General features: G+C 34.9%; 2 protein-coding genes across 2 annotated transcripts in view; both read left to right on the forward strand.

The window, feature by feature from the left end:
• The window catches only part of LOC126972479 (CYFIP-related Rac1 interactor B), a 58,469-nt gene that overhangs the window by 23,731 nt on the left and 19,625 nt on the right, over nt 1–15,113 (forward strand). Inside the window, exon 2 of the mRNA XM_050819277.1 lies at nt 13,997–14,128. Within this exon, the coding sequence (XP_050675234.1) occupies nt 13,997–14,128 (132 nt within the window). The remainder of the gene's footprint in view (nt 1–13,996; nt 14,129–15,113) is intronic.
• LOC126972482 (uncharacterized) lies at nt 6,488–9,159 on the forward strand. Its single transcript, XM_050819282.1, has 2 exons — nt 6,488–6,892; nt 8,313–9,159. Exons 1-2 carry the CDS (start codon nt 6,709–6,711, stop codon nt 9,053–9,055), a joined length of 927 nt encoding a protein of 308 aa, XP_050675239.1. The 5' UTR covers nt 6,488–6,708; the 3' UTR covers nt 9,056–9,159.

Genomic DNA, 15,113 nt, shown 5'->3' on the forward strand with positions numbered 1-15,113 from the left:
AGCTGACTAAGCCTAAACACTTAAAACAATGCGGAATCTAACCAAAATATGTGGTGTCGCTATTTGGGTTACACAAGCCAGGTAGGACAGTGACATTAATATTAATTACCCAACGACGTTTATATACATATGTATAAGTACGGAAGCTATTTGTAACCGAGGTACTAAAGAAAATTTGTAAGTAGTAAACATTTTGACTGTTGCCTCTCAAGATACTCTTGATAATGTTATATATTATGTAGGACGGTTAGGACCATTGGCGAATATTCTAGAAATCATGTGATAATCATAATGACACGAGGAACATAACATACATATATACATACAACTTGTAACTCGTGCTATTCCGCTAAGTCGAGTTAGTAAGTCTTTAATTGAGCGATGTATATGCTTCCACCACATGATATCAGAAAATATTCAAAACAAATGTAATACGAAATTCAAAAGATTTGTTAAAACTTTTGGTAAAGGTTACTATAACATAAATGACTTTCTTAATCATACCACAGATTGGGAATGCAGCGACCGCCCTCAGGCTATTAAAATTATAAATTTGCAGGGAAGTACTTATTATGTTTAAAAAAAAATTTGTTGCGCCAGTTGCGCCCGCTCTTCTCAGGTCTGAGGCATACATTTTCGAATGGGTGGTAATTTTTTACATTCAAGAGGTGATATCATATCCTATTTTGAATAGAAATATTTGTATTTGAAGCATTCAGCCGTACTCCTTCCACGCCGAAATAACTGACCCTTACGTTCCTTGGACGTGTCGTAACCCTTTTTATCGATAACTTATGCCTCCGAGTTCGTAGGAGTTAAATTCAAACGGGATTCGCGGATCCAAATGTTATATTCCCGCCGTTAACTGCACATTGAGTTAGAGATCCTGGGTTTGATTCCTGGTAGGCGAAAATATTTACATGATGAATACGGATATATATATATCTAATATATAAAATTCTCGTGTCATGGTGTTAAACATTGAACTCCTCCGAAACGGCTTGACCGTTTCTCATGAAATTTTGAGTGCATATTGGGTAGGTCTGAGAATCGGACATCTATAAATGTTAAAGGTTACACGAATTTTTTTTTGACTTTTTTTCAAATTTGTTTGATTATGAGTGAGCATTAAAAAATACATACAACTTCATCTTCTTTACTTTTGTATCGCGATTTTAATATCGGCAATACAACGTTTGCTGGGTCACCTAGTATATATATATATATATTTATGCATTATTAATTATTTACATCGAAATTCATCACAATCACTTTATGAATGTCAAAAGTTTTCTTTTCTTTTTACATATTTACCACCACTTGCGAAAAGGTTACATTACTAAGCCTAGAAGTGGGCAATAATGGGTATAAACAGTTTATTTTTGTTTCTGGTATTAAGTAATATTATATCATTCATATATCTTTTACCATTTTTATCAACATATACCAAATTTTCATATTATATCACTGTTATAAATATTCGTTTTTCTTGCTTCCAAAGTACAAGGCTATACCTAGTTCGGGACAGAATAATTTGTGTAATAATGTCTCAATATTACATTGTTATTATGTTATGTAATCCCTAGGGAGCTCTTCAAATTAAGTCTTAATAAATTAAACGATTTAAAAGAATGCTCTGATGAAAATCTTAGCACTCTCATTGCAGTTAATCTAAAGTTTAAACGATCAGAATGCCTGGGGCTAGATAAAGGTTAACCGTTAATGTATAGAGCTTTGAACAACTTTAATTATGATGTAGTTAAAAAAAAAGAACCCATAAAAGAATTAGAAAAAAGATTACATGAGTTGATGCCGAAACGCAGGAAGTCCGTTGAGGTCAAAAGTAATTCTCATGAAATTAATTATGAGAAAATAAACGACATTTTATGCCTGTAATTAATTATAACTGTCGCACTTTCACATAATATGTAGCCTATTAAACACATATTGAATAATTAAGAAAACAGACAGATATAAAGTGTGCTACAAAATATGAGCTTTTTCATCTGTCATAAAAATACCTATACTACGCATCTCCTTACCTCAATGTCCATACTAAAATGTCATCAAAATACTAAAAACTTGGATCACCTAATGTCAAGTGAACTTACATCCATTGATGACTAACATAGATAAAAATCAATCGCGCATTCGAATCAGCTGGAGTAATATTATATTTTTAAGAGCGTCTCGTGACTCAGGACTGCAGAACTATTATAATACAACGTATGCCTCCCGATAGTCGATACACATGTTGTTGATTCAAATGGAACAGATTCTAACGTGTATTACGTCACTTCGCCCTGGCCTGTCCCCTCCGGTGACTTAGGGCTGCCTCTGCATAATTATATATGGCTGCAACAGAAACACATCATCTGTCAATATTTCAACTGTCTAATTATCACAGTTCTTGAGATACAGACTGATACAAACTGACGGACAGAGGAGTCTTAGTAATAGGGCTCCGTTTTACCCTTTGAGTACGGAACCCTACCTTAAAAACTACGGAATTCATAAATAAAATTTGAAAACACAATTTTATTTATCCTAGAAGTGAGGGTTATCACTTTAAAAACATAACAAATTGTTTTAATATAAGCAAAATATACCTACACCAAAAAATAATTTCATTCATGAATTATTGTGATAAGTCATTATATGAATTAAATTTGTACTTTGGTAACATATTGGAGTTTGTATGACTTCGATCCTTATAATTAAGACAATGGTTCTGGAATTAAACATTCTTATTTATTTATTTTTTATTAAAATCGGTCCAGCCGTTTAGGAGGAGTTCAGTTACAACAGACGCACAAAAGAAATGTAAATATTTAGATTATATTAAATGTGTCGGAAGCACTATATGTAAAGACCTTTTCTTTCACTTCTACCTCTTCTCCCGCCACGTAGGTACTAATGTGTTTTTGGTTTTCTAATTATTGTTATGTTCGTTTTGACGCTTTATAAGGTTAGCAGCGCTCATGTGATTTATCTGGTGTTAGGTAACATACCAGCAAGTAGAGACAACCCCTGGTAATATGCGTACAGCGGCAATTCGTTCGTAATCATCTCGTGTGATTCACACTTCGCTGTAATTAAGTTTTAAGTTGGAACTAATGTGACGGGATTACAGAAATCTCAATAACATATTTTAGTAACCGATGACCAATATTAAATAAGTGTTTAAGGGCCTTCACGGGACGCACGGCACATGTGAAACATCTCAGTGAATACTGAGCTTTCTAACAATATACTTCGAATTATTGGTGAACGATTTGTACGTTTCGTCATGAAAAAACTCATAAAAATTGCCATTGCCGTCAAATTCAAATAACAAAGTTCATCCACACTTTCTGAAACGTGTCCGTATTTCGGTAAGTCATACACCAGCGACCCGGTCGTAATAAACTCTTCAAGACACGGTCAGCAGGTCAAGTATCGCAGCGATCAATATTGTACACTCAACATGGAACAATATTGTTCCAAATTTGTGTTTAAATAATATATTGTAATAACCACAGAGTACAGACCCAGAATATACACAATAATACCCAAGTGATTTTATTTTACAATAAACCCATTAGTGTGAATATTAGCATTCGGAAACATTTTCGGCCTTACACAACGACGACGTATAGAACATCATTGGCCTTACAAATCAACTTAGTATAAAGTTATGCCTGATAGTAATCCAAGAATATACATAATCTCGACTATATCAAAATGCTGTCGAGGGTATGTCAATTAAACCATCAAAAACATAACTTACCAAATACCAAAAAAAAACCAAGCCTCGCAACTCAGTTCTTCTACCGTATAAAGATGATAATTCTGAAATATTACCTATACTAATAATTAACCAATCATATTTATTTGTAAACATTTTGCGTATGATTGGTTTATTCTCACGTATAACTATGCCAACTTTATTTGTAAGGCCGTATGTGTCTATAGTCTTAACAATAACAATCCCTTTAGTAGGTACGTATTCCGTTCGAAAACTTTCATTCTATATTAAATCGCACAGCCTTTTTTATTTGCCAATTTTTCCACCAGAGCTTTTAACTTACAAACGTTTTTAATCTCAATTATATAGATATTTATTTTAGGAGTGTAATTTTGTAAATCTTCTGTCCAGTCATTTTCATACTATTTTTTCTACGACCATTATCAAAATGTTGAACCTAAAATAAGAAAAGGCAAGACAGCCATTGCCAATCTTCAATATAGGTTAAAATATTGTTGTCGTTAAAGCCTAAAATAGGTTGTAGTAGTAAGCCGTAACTTTACTCAGAAGTTTATCGTAGTTATGAATTCGGAGACCATTCATGGTCAGTAAATGTGATTAGATATAGTTTCCTGTCAATTTGATCGTCTAAATGATGAATACAAAACAAAGTTTACTCTTAGTTTTATATTCATCGCGAATCAGCCACCCAACAAACAGAGTCTAAGCACGATATTAAATACAAAATTAATTAGTATATCAGTTTGCAAGTATATCTGATGTGCTTGTAAGGTTTAATTTTTTATCGAAATGGACAGCTTTAGCCTAAAAATGTAAATCTAATATATAAAATTCTCATGTCGCGGTGTTTGTGTGTATTGTGTTGTTGTTAATTTTTTTTTGTTTTTTTAAATTTCTTTGATTATGAATCAGCGTTAAAAAATACATACAACTTCAAATTTTCACCCATCTACGATCAACAGTTACTTTTGTATCGCGATTTTAATATCGGCAATACAACGTTTGCTGGGTCAGCTAGTTATTCTATAGATTTACTAATGTTTGCCTATTGATTTTATTATTAGTGACAACGGACTTAAAGCACAATATAAGTAATAGAACAGAAGCGTAACTCAGCGATCTCCTTGAAATTTATACCTACGTCTGCGCGGAGCGCAAGGGTTGGTACATACAAATAGATTGACGTCGTGGACAACGCAGCGCTGATAATTTAACTCGGTCAGCGACCAATCTAAACGGCGTACAGCGTGACACTCAAAAGTTTTGTTTTCCCAAGATTACTTAGCGGCCGTGTAAGTAGTGTGTATGTGTGCGTGCGTCGATTTGGGATCTCTAGTACGATAATAAAGTACAATTCTATTACGGTCGCTCCATTCCCTAGATTTGTTACCATTAAGAAAGTCATTTATGTTGTAGTAACTTTTCTTTTGAACCATATCGGTTTCTAAAGCTGTGGCAGTTAAACCCAGGTTAAATATGCTCAATTGAGATCTAACAAGCTTAACGAAAGTCAACTTGTTTCTAAATTTGTTTTGGTTGGCTTCTCTTTGATGCAAAATCACTGTAGTTATTTCAATTGAACCAAAACAAAAAAATTGTTGTGTTTGCACACATAAATAACTGTATGGTGCACAGTGGATGCTCTATATCCAAGTGGTGTTTCTAAATTCTAATAACGACATGTTGACTCACACTTCAACACTCGTCATCTTCCCCTAAGATGTTATGTTTGAGGCGAAACATGTGTTCGTATTTTCTACATAACATTATTTGGGCAATTTTGTCTTAGAATTGACCTGCCCAAACTGTTGCATGATATGATTAGCCTTTATTTACTTAAAGCATATGCTGTGAACTTAGATCATATAAACGTCTAGATATACTGTGACAGCTATGAAACATTGAGATTGACAGTTAACCTCTATTTTGAGCAATGCACGCACACAAACACGAAGTGACATACAAATCGCGAGTGTAAGACGTAGCTTGTCACGCACACTAAAGTAATAAACCTGGCTTTTATTATTATTATCTAAGGCTGTGAAGTTTTCGGCCAGAGGAGGTCTTCCCACACTTGTAGTTTTGCTTGGGTGTAAATCAAACACAATATAAATTTCGTAACCTGTATACATATTAAAATAATATCGCCAATTTGCCGTGCCTGTGGCATAAAATAAACAATTCACACACTGAAAGGGGTAAAGATTGCTACAACATAAATGACTTTCTTAATTATAGGTACCACAGATTGGAAATGTAGCCCTCAGGCTTTTTAAATGATAGATTTTATTGCAACGAATATTAATGAAAAAAATAATTTAAGTTAAAAAAATACTCTTTCTGGAAATAGATTTTCATATTTTTCCCCCTGCTGAAACACGTTAGTAATGGGCTTTTTTACAACTTTTTTGCCGGCAAATTTGTGTTAGAAACCCACCGGGGCACTTTCCGAGCAGGAATATTATAAAGAGAATTGTCCCCACAACTATATATCGGCATTTCATTTGTGAGTAAAATACACACGATCAAAATACAATTTTTAATATTATGAAGCTGTATATACTGATTTTAAAGAATGGTAAAGAGTAGGTACTCTAGTCTCCTCTACTCTAGTCTCCTCTACTCTAGAGTAAGTACTAAGGTGTAGTTATCATTAAAGATCAACACTACCGAAATGGTGTTACATGGTAAATGTATAACTTTGACATTCATAATAAGGCTAAGTTCATATGGCCGCGCGGTACCGCGCGGAACTACGAACCGCGCGGCACAAGATCAATATAAACGATAATTATCGTCTACATTACCGCGCGGTACCGCACGCCAACGCGCGGCGCGCTCTGACCCGCGCGCAAGATCTAGAACCGCGCGCTGCCGCGCGGCCCAAGTATTTCAAACCTGTATCGACCTGTTCAGTTGATCCGCGCGCCTTGAGACGGAAAGACACATAGATCGATGCAATGAGTACCGAAGATGACATTGTGCCTATCGATTTGCTTATCGACGAAATCGAAAAAAGAGATGCGATTTGGAATCTTAACTCTAAGGATTATTCAAATAAAATATTAAAAAGAAGGTCTTGGGAAGAACTAGTTTTAATTTTTTGCAAAAATGATGATTCCGAAGAAAAAAAGAAAAATTTGGGTAAGTTGTTTTTTAATTAGTTTTATTTATTTAAAATAAGTTTTATAAAATCATCACCTATTACACCATTTTATCTTGCCAATCTAATTTACCTTCAGTAACAAAATAATTTGTGAATTTAGTTCGAATATTATCTACTTCATGGATTGCTCGTCCACTGTTAGTTGGATTCACATTAGGTAATGGCGCTGGATTGATCATATCATCCTGATTTATACCATCTCTCATCCTTACCAAGTTATGTAAAACACAAATAGCTTTGACGATATCAACAGCAAAATCTATCTTCACGTCTATTGGCCGGTGTAAGATATGCCACTTGTTACACATTATGCCAAATGTACATTCGACATACCTTCGTGCTAAAGAAAGGCGGTAGTTAAATATTTTTTTTTCTTTTGACAACATTTTACCACCATAGGGTCTCATCAAATTTTTAGTCATAGCGAAAGCCTCGTCAGCTACAATTACGTATGGTAGTTTAAATGCATCGCTCTCATTATTTGTGATAGATCTAGGCTCTGGTAAGTTCAACGAATTTTCTGAGAGTTTTTTGAATAATGACGTTTCCTTGAAAACACCCGAATCACTGTCTTTTCCGTAAGCTCCAACGTCTATCCATATGAAGCAATAGTTAGCATCACATAAAGCCATTAAAACTAATGAGAAAAAGTGTTTATAATTGTAATACATTGATCCTGATTCTGGTGGCTGTATTAAACGAACGTGTTTGCCGTCCAACGCTCCAACACAATTTGGAAAATATGCTTTATTTTCAAATTGTATAGATATTTGTGTCCAGATTTCTTTTGTTGGTGGACTCATGACCAAAGTTTTTAAATTTCTCCAAAAAACTTGGCACACTTGCTTAATTATACCCGATATCGTAGACTTGCCAATTTTATAACCATATTGTAACTCTGCAAATGAAGAACCAGTTGCTAGGTACCTGTAACATAATAGTTATTTAAGATACACGTGCATAAAGTAGATCTTTACCGAATAAGTGCTACAGTGAAAACACAAGCATAGCGAGTGTTTACAGTGTGGCACGCGAGCATAAAGTGCATATGCTCACGTGCCACGATAAATATTCCATTTCTATTCCTACTCCTATTCCTCGTCAAATTCCTATTCCCATACCTATTCCTACCCCTACTTACTCCTATTCCTACTCCTATTCCTATTCCTAATTCTATGTCTATGTCTATTTCTTTTAAGGAAATCTTTACTGAATAAGTGCTACAAAGAAAACACATTCATAGCGAGTGTTTACAGTGTGGCACGTGAGCCTAAAGTGCACAAAGTACAATTTGCATAAAGTACGAGTAGGTCATAAGGACTCTTTATGCACCCGTATCGTACAACATTTTTCAATAGTTTTGCAATGAAAACTAATAATTAATTATTTACTTTCTAGGATCGATTTTGCAAAAAAAATGGAAAAATTTACGAGATGCCTATGTAAAAGAACTTAAGAAAACAAAACATTTGAAGTCTGGTTCCTCAGCATCAACACCATCTTCATTTTCGTATTTCCAAAGATTGTCATTTCTTAAACAAGTTGTCCAGAAACGAAAAACTGACAACAGCCTTGATGTTGCGGAAGTTACAGAGAATCCTGATTTGGATAGTGCAGTTAACAGCAGCGGCGTTCAAGCTTCAACAGAAAATGTGCCCCGGAAAAAATTCAAACTTCACCCTGCCGATGAACATTTTGCAAATCTTTTACAACAAAGCATAAATACTCGAAATAATAATGCAGCAGAAAAGAAAGATGACGATGAAGATAAATTATTTTGTCTTTCATTGGTTAGGGAAATAAAAAAAGTTCCTGAAAACCGGCGTTTAAAACTGAAAATTGAAATTTATAATTTATTAGAACGATACCAAGCTACACGAGCACAGCCACTTGAAGATTTTAACTACCCGTCTACTTCATATAGCTCACAACGACCACCCAGAAACTATCATGCTTCATTTCAAAGTTCTCAATATAGCAACCCAATGCAGTACTCTGATAGAGAATCAACACAATATGGCTATACAACTAGTTCATACACTTCACCTCCCACAAGTTCATCGCAAGCAACATCACCCCCGGGTGATGTTACTTGTGACCCGTCATACGAAGATTCTCAAGAATTAGATCTGTTCAATTAAACTAAAAGTTAATTTGCCAAGAAGCCTCGCTCATAATTTCTTATTTTTTATAATTTTTACTGTGATTATGATTAATAAACAGTTAACTTACCGCAATGTTACAATGAGTTTTTCTTTTGGTGATATGCAATATCTTACAGCATTTTCACTGGATTTTAAATCATTTTCAATGAAATCGTATAAAAAATCAAAGGTTGCAACTGACATACGGAAATAATTAAAAAAAATTTCTTCATGTAACCTCAACTTAGGGTATAAGGTGACAAACAGGCTTGAAGAAAGTCTGTCACTTAATATTGGATGCACCCAGTATCGCCTTTGTCGTCTTCTGCGACGTCTCAGTCTTCTATATAAAATCCACAAGCAAATTGCCTCCTCCACGTCCATTGTATATCAATGTTAATGCCAGACTGGCGCTCGTATATACCCTGTCATGTGAACTCTCACATCGCGCGTCGGCGCGCGGTGCCGCGCGGCCATATGAACTTAGCTTTAGTGTAACTTTATGACCTATTAATTAAATTTGATTTAATTTTGTATGTACGTATCCATTCCCAAGTTTATAACTGACAGAGCCAGCAGGTGAAAAAGAAGTTCAAGCAGATTAAATTAAAAGAGCCTCCTATGTATTTTAATTCCATTGTTTTTTTTTAATAATTAAAATCCTGACGAGAGAAGACAAAAGGTTTCCCAGATAATATTGTCATTCAGCTAAATGGAATCTCACAAAACTCTTAACTTTGGCGATATTTTAATTTACTTAAATTTAAAGTAGGAATAATTTACAAACTCTTACAAGTAAATACGGATTATAGTAAGGTTATAATATTGGTTAAGTTTTTAAAAAGGCATTAATTTGTTTATCTCTTATTTTTAATTGATAACTAGACACGTTGGGACTACCAATTTCATTCGGGGCGATCCCCATACCATAGTTTGATAAAGCACTTCCATGGCTGAAGTGTTAAATATATAACATAGAGCGAAGACGAAACATTAACAATATACATACACATAGAAGAAAAATAAACACGCAAGAGAGAACAACCTTTCTAACGGAGATACAGAAATATAGAAAAGGAAAGCGAAATCTATTATATTATTATCTGTTACCGATTTTGATTGACAAGTCATAAACAGTACCTAAGCCACGTGTGGACTAAGCTCCTTAGTATGGGATTGCTTGTAATTAATTCTAGTAGGCTTCATAAGATACATAATAGCTTTAAGGATAAATGTGTACACTTTTATAATGAAGTGTCAGCGACTGTTTAGGCATTATCTATAAATCTGTCGTAAATCCTACTACTTCACAGCTGAATATCTAAGTGATCCGACAGCCTGGGATTAGATTATGATTAATTTTATAGTAACAGCATGACAATAAAATATTGTATATTTTTATTAAAAAGAAAGAAAAAAATGGAATGCTGGAAGAGTTTCTTGAGCCGCTTCTTCTCTCTCGGAGCGCCATTTGTTTCCGTAGCGGTAGTAGTATCTAGTATATTAGAATTGACATTAAAAAGAATTCTAAATGAATCAATTTTGAAAAAATAAACGTCTTGTGTGCCTTCTAGTATTTTTAATATTGATTGACTGGCTAACACACATTGACACAACAAAATTGATTACGCATTATCGGACTGTCAGGTCGTCTATACACTAGTATATTGTTTGGTTTTGTGAACAGCGGTTAATTCGTCCACGTGTTGTATGGATGGAAGTACCTACTGAAGTGAGCCAGCTTAAACTCATTGGCTTGACTATTCTATGATGTATACATTATTGTATATAAGGATGTTGATTGGTATTTGTATCGGTTGTGCAAGAACTAGAGCAAGACAATATGATTGGTGGCGGTCAACTAAATAGGATTAATTAACTACGGCTAACAACGTATAGTTATATCAACAGTACAAACGTTTCCTGGTATTTGTTTTGACGTTCTACAATGGATTTCAATTACTTTGATATATTGTTTCCGTTTTCATATCCTATCAATACTTCTATATCCTATTTTTGATCTCCTGCAGAATTGTCTGGACGTGTTTTGTGCTAATTACTTATTACTATTTTATCAAGCTGTGGAATGAGCTTCCTCACGTGGTGTTGTTTCCAGTTGTTTACGATGCATGCAAAAATAATTATTACTATGGAATTATAATATAATTCTCGCGAAAATACGATGTGAACTTCATAACAATATTATGAGTGAGTTAGATAACTAGCTTGAGATAATTTTGCAGAACTTTAAATATATAGATAAGTTCCGCCTGTGTCTTCGTTTGGATTACAAAATAAAGATGTTACTTCTGTTTCACTTGTTCCGTAGTTTTAGACCTCACCAAAACATCGTATTGCGCTCCAGAGTATTATTTTTAACCGATTTCAAAAAGGAGGAGGTTCTCAATTCGATCGGTATTATTTTTTTTATGAACATCAATTACTCTGAGATTTATGATCCCATTGACGTAATTCTTCTTTAGTTCGATGTGGAATAGATGCCAATTTTTCCCATAAAAACATTTTTACATAGTCTGTCCCAGTAAGTTTTCATTTTATGAAAATTTTTGTCCACGTGGATAATATAATTGTTTTTCGTGTACAGCTTTTTTAGAAGTTTTCATTCAGGTTGATTATATATTTTTATTATTAACTGACACTAAAAAGTAATAAATAAAAAAAAACTACTAATTAAGTTTTGTTTTGTTTAGGGCTTGGCACCAATTTCAAAGCTATCAATATGTAGCACATACAAATAATAGTATTTAATATAATTTATAATTATATTAAAGGTAAAGGTGTATTAAATAAAATTTTTAGTTATTTGATACTTTTCAATTTTTGAAGTCAGTTTTTTAAACGTAGTTTTATTTTCTGGACAACATGTAAGTACCCTATATCCTTTTCTGTAACCCTGACGTGAAAGTGTGACAGAAAAATAAATTTATATTTATAATCAAGTTTTAGCCGCGACATCGTCCGCGTAAGGCGCGGTTTATAATGAAGCGGCGTGGCGCAGACGTATGGCGGACGCGCGTAGTCAAAGAAACACAATGTACACCTTAATATCACGTAGAATAGCGTCGTATTTGCCGTAACTAGAATTCCGCGCGCGCCACCAGGTGACGAAAGCCCCTCGCCACCGCGCGCCAGTCGGCAGTCGCAAGCTAGTTGTCGCACGAAGAGCACGTTTATGTAGGTACAGAAAGAATCACAAAAAATGCGCGACGACGTACAATTTAATATAGTGTTTTGTCAGCTCGTGGAACAGTATCCTGCTCTATATGCGCGCCCCCGCCACTTCAATATATTATACATTCATGGTTCTAATTGATATAATATACTAAAAACGAAAAACAAATTGAAGTATAAAATAAAAAATAATAATAAATCAATGAAGCTATTAATTTTGATTTAAAAGAGTGGCAATAAGTTTCTTGCTACTTCTTCTCATTAATTCTCGACTTTTACCAAAGTGGTGGTAAATGTAAAAATAAAAGTTAACTTTTGACGCTCATAAGTATCATTCTCTTGACTTTCATGACTTATTTAGATTTTGAATTGATCATGGTAACCACAATGGTACTTTGGACTGAAATAATATAAAATAACTAACTATAGAGCATCCGTGATATAAATTATTTTTATATCTGTTAGCAGAAAATTTTACCCAATATGAATCTGCTTTGATCTAATCCGAACGTTCCCTAACATACAGTAGTGCTTTGATGTTGAGAAAATATAAAAACTAGAAAATTAATAGCTGGAAATTTATCACACGTATTCTATAAAGGAAGTTCCTACCCAGGAAGCAAAACAACAGATGGTTCCCGTTCGAACGACTCCATTAAGACTAATATTAACAAACTGTCTCTGTTCGGTTGATAATCGATAATTGATACAAATCACTTAACTGCCCTTTATCACGTCACATGCGGCACTGAAAACAAATCATTGTTTGGCAAAATTTAAGGCTCAGTTTTTGTAGTGAAGACTGTTACGCGCCAAGCCCAGACTTCACCAAAGACACTTCAAACTGAGTTTAATTAAACTAGTTTAAATGCCAGTCTTGATCTCGATTATACACAAAGCGTAATCGTAACTTAAACTGAGTGTACATATCATAACTAATGTATCAAATAGCTGTGAAAATTGTCATCGATAAGTATGAACAATTATGAAATTCCTATTTGCCTAAGTTTCTGTTACGGTATCGACAGTGAACAACTCTTGAGCGCGGTCTGATATGTTTACCGTCCAAAATTCGGCAGTCAGTATTTAAACGCGTTTACGTTATAACTGCGTTTAGTTTGTGTTGGTGAAATGTGAATTAAATGTTTACAGGCGTAAACTTTGTTCAAAGTGTTCTTGATCGCCTTCTACTTGAATGATGAAATTAGCCCTGTGTAGTTTTTTTTTGTGGATATTGAATCAGAATGAGATATAATTAAAAAGTTATAGCATTAATGATTTCTTCATGTATAATTCTAAATTGTAATATTAATAATAATTGTGAATGGGTAGAAAACTTAAAGTTACACTTACAAATACTAATAAATGGAGAACTGTTTTTTCCTTGATTATACTGCAGAAACTACTGAACCGATCGGAATAATACTTATACCATGAGAAGAAGCGCGGTTTGTAGAAAGTTTTAATATTGTTTGTTGGTGATTACTTATCCGGAACCTTTATTTTATTACATAATATGACAGTTATTTATACGATGAGTGGGCGAGGGTACATCTACTAATCTAAACAGTCCTATGAATAAATTACGAATAATGACACTAATATGCAAATAGTAATCGGACAGAGTAACGTCCTAACTCGTCAACGGTTGCTAAGGAAGTGTGTCGACGCCAGGGTCCAGAGGTCCCTACCTCTCCTCCTGTCACTTTGTACACCACGATTATAATATTATCTCGTTGTTACCAGGTGGTGCCACGAGTGTTGGGTTCACTGGTCGGCGGCGGAATGAGTCCGACACAACACTTGGAGCAGCAGCAGGCCCTCGTGAAACAGTTCGCTGAAATACTGGAGTTCGTCTTGAAGTTCGATGAACACAAAGTAAGTGTTACGTGTTAAGTACTTAATGAACCGCACTGCTCAGACTGGACATTGATGTAGCGGTATAACTGATAGAAATATAACCGCATATGGACATCCGCAAAGCCAGGGGTCAAGAGATGCGTTGACGGTCTTTGAAGTGGGAGTATGCTCTTATCTTGAAGGTCCTTAACTCGTATCGTTTCAAGAAAACAGCAGTCGGTGATTGATTGACTGGCTGTGCGAGGAAAGATATTTCTTGCAAAACGCGGGATTGTGGAATGCCAGACAGAATGTCCGGTGATGGGATACGGTTGCTGGTATCAACCAGTGAGCATTCCCCGTAATAAATGTGGGGTAGGGTAGCGTATTCAAAGTGAGTGGAGTCAAAAAGAGTGGTTGTCAAGGTTTTTTTTCACGTACAACCAAGCTGTGGAATGAGCTTCCTTGTGCGGTCCTTTTAGGACAATATGACATGGGTACCTTCAAAAAAAAGCACTTACACCTTCCAGGCAGGCGATGCTCCTGTGATTCCTTTGAAGTTGCAAAGAATGTGGGCGGTGGTGGATACTTAATATCGGGTGACCTGTACGTTCGTTTGTCCTCTCTTCCATAAAAAATGCCAATGACTATCTCTCATTATATATTTTCGCAATCGTTTCCTGTCATGCGTTAATTCATACAGTATCAATCGAGTGCAATGCTTCAGAAGCTTCAGGTGTACAAGCGAAAGCTTTTGCACATGACTCATATCAATACAGTGCGAGGTGCTGGCATGTAATTTTTTATCAGTTTCAGTGAGCACTCTTATACGATCAATAATTTAGTTTTGCTAACAGCAGTTGCTGGATGACATTCACGAAATTCATCACAGAGATATGAGGTATAGTTTGATCACTAAATTGATGTCTCTGGCAACGTTCTTGCGGACAACAACAGTGAAATAGTGGCGCGAATATTTTCTCCACACAAACTAAAATATAACCTACTCCCATAGTTTTCCATG

Source organism: Leptidea sinapis, chromosome 26, assembly GCF_905404315.1.
Source record: "Leptidea sinapis chromosome 26, ilLepSina1.1, whole genome shotgun sequence".
Taxonomy (NCBI): Eukaryota; Metazoa; Arthropoda; class Insecta; order Lepidoptera; family Pieridae; genus Leptidea; species Leptidea sinapis.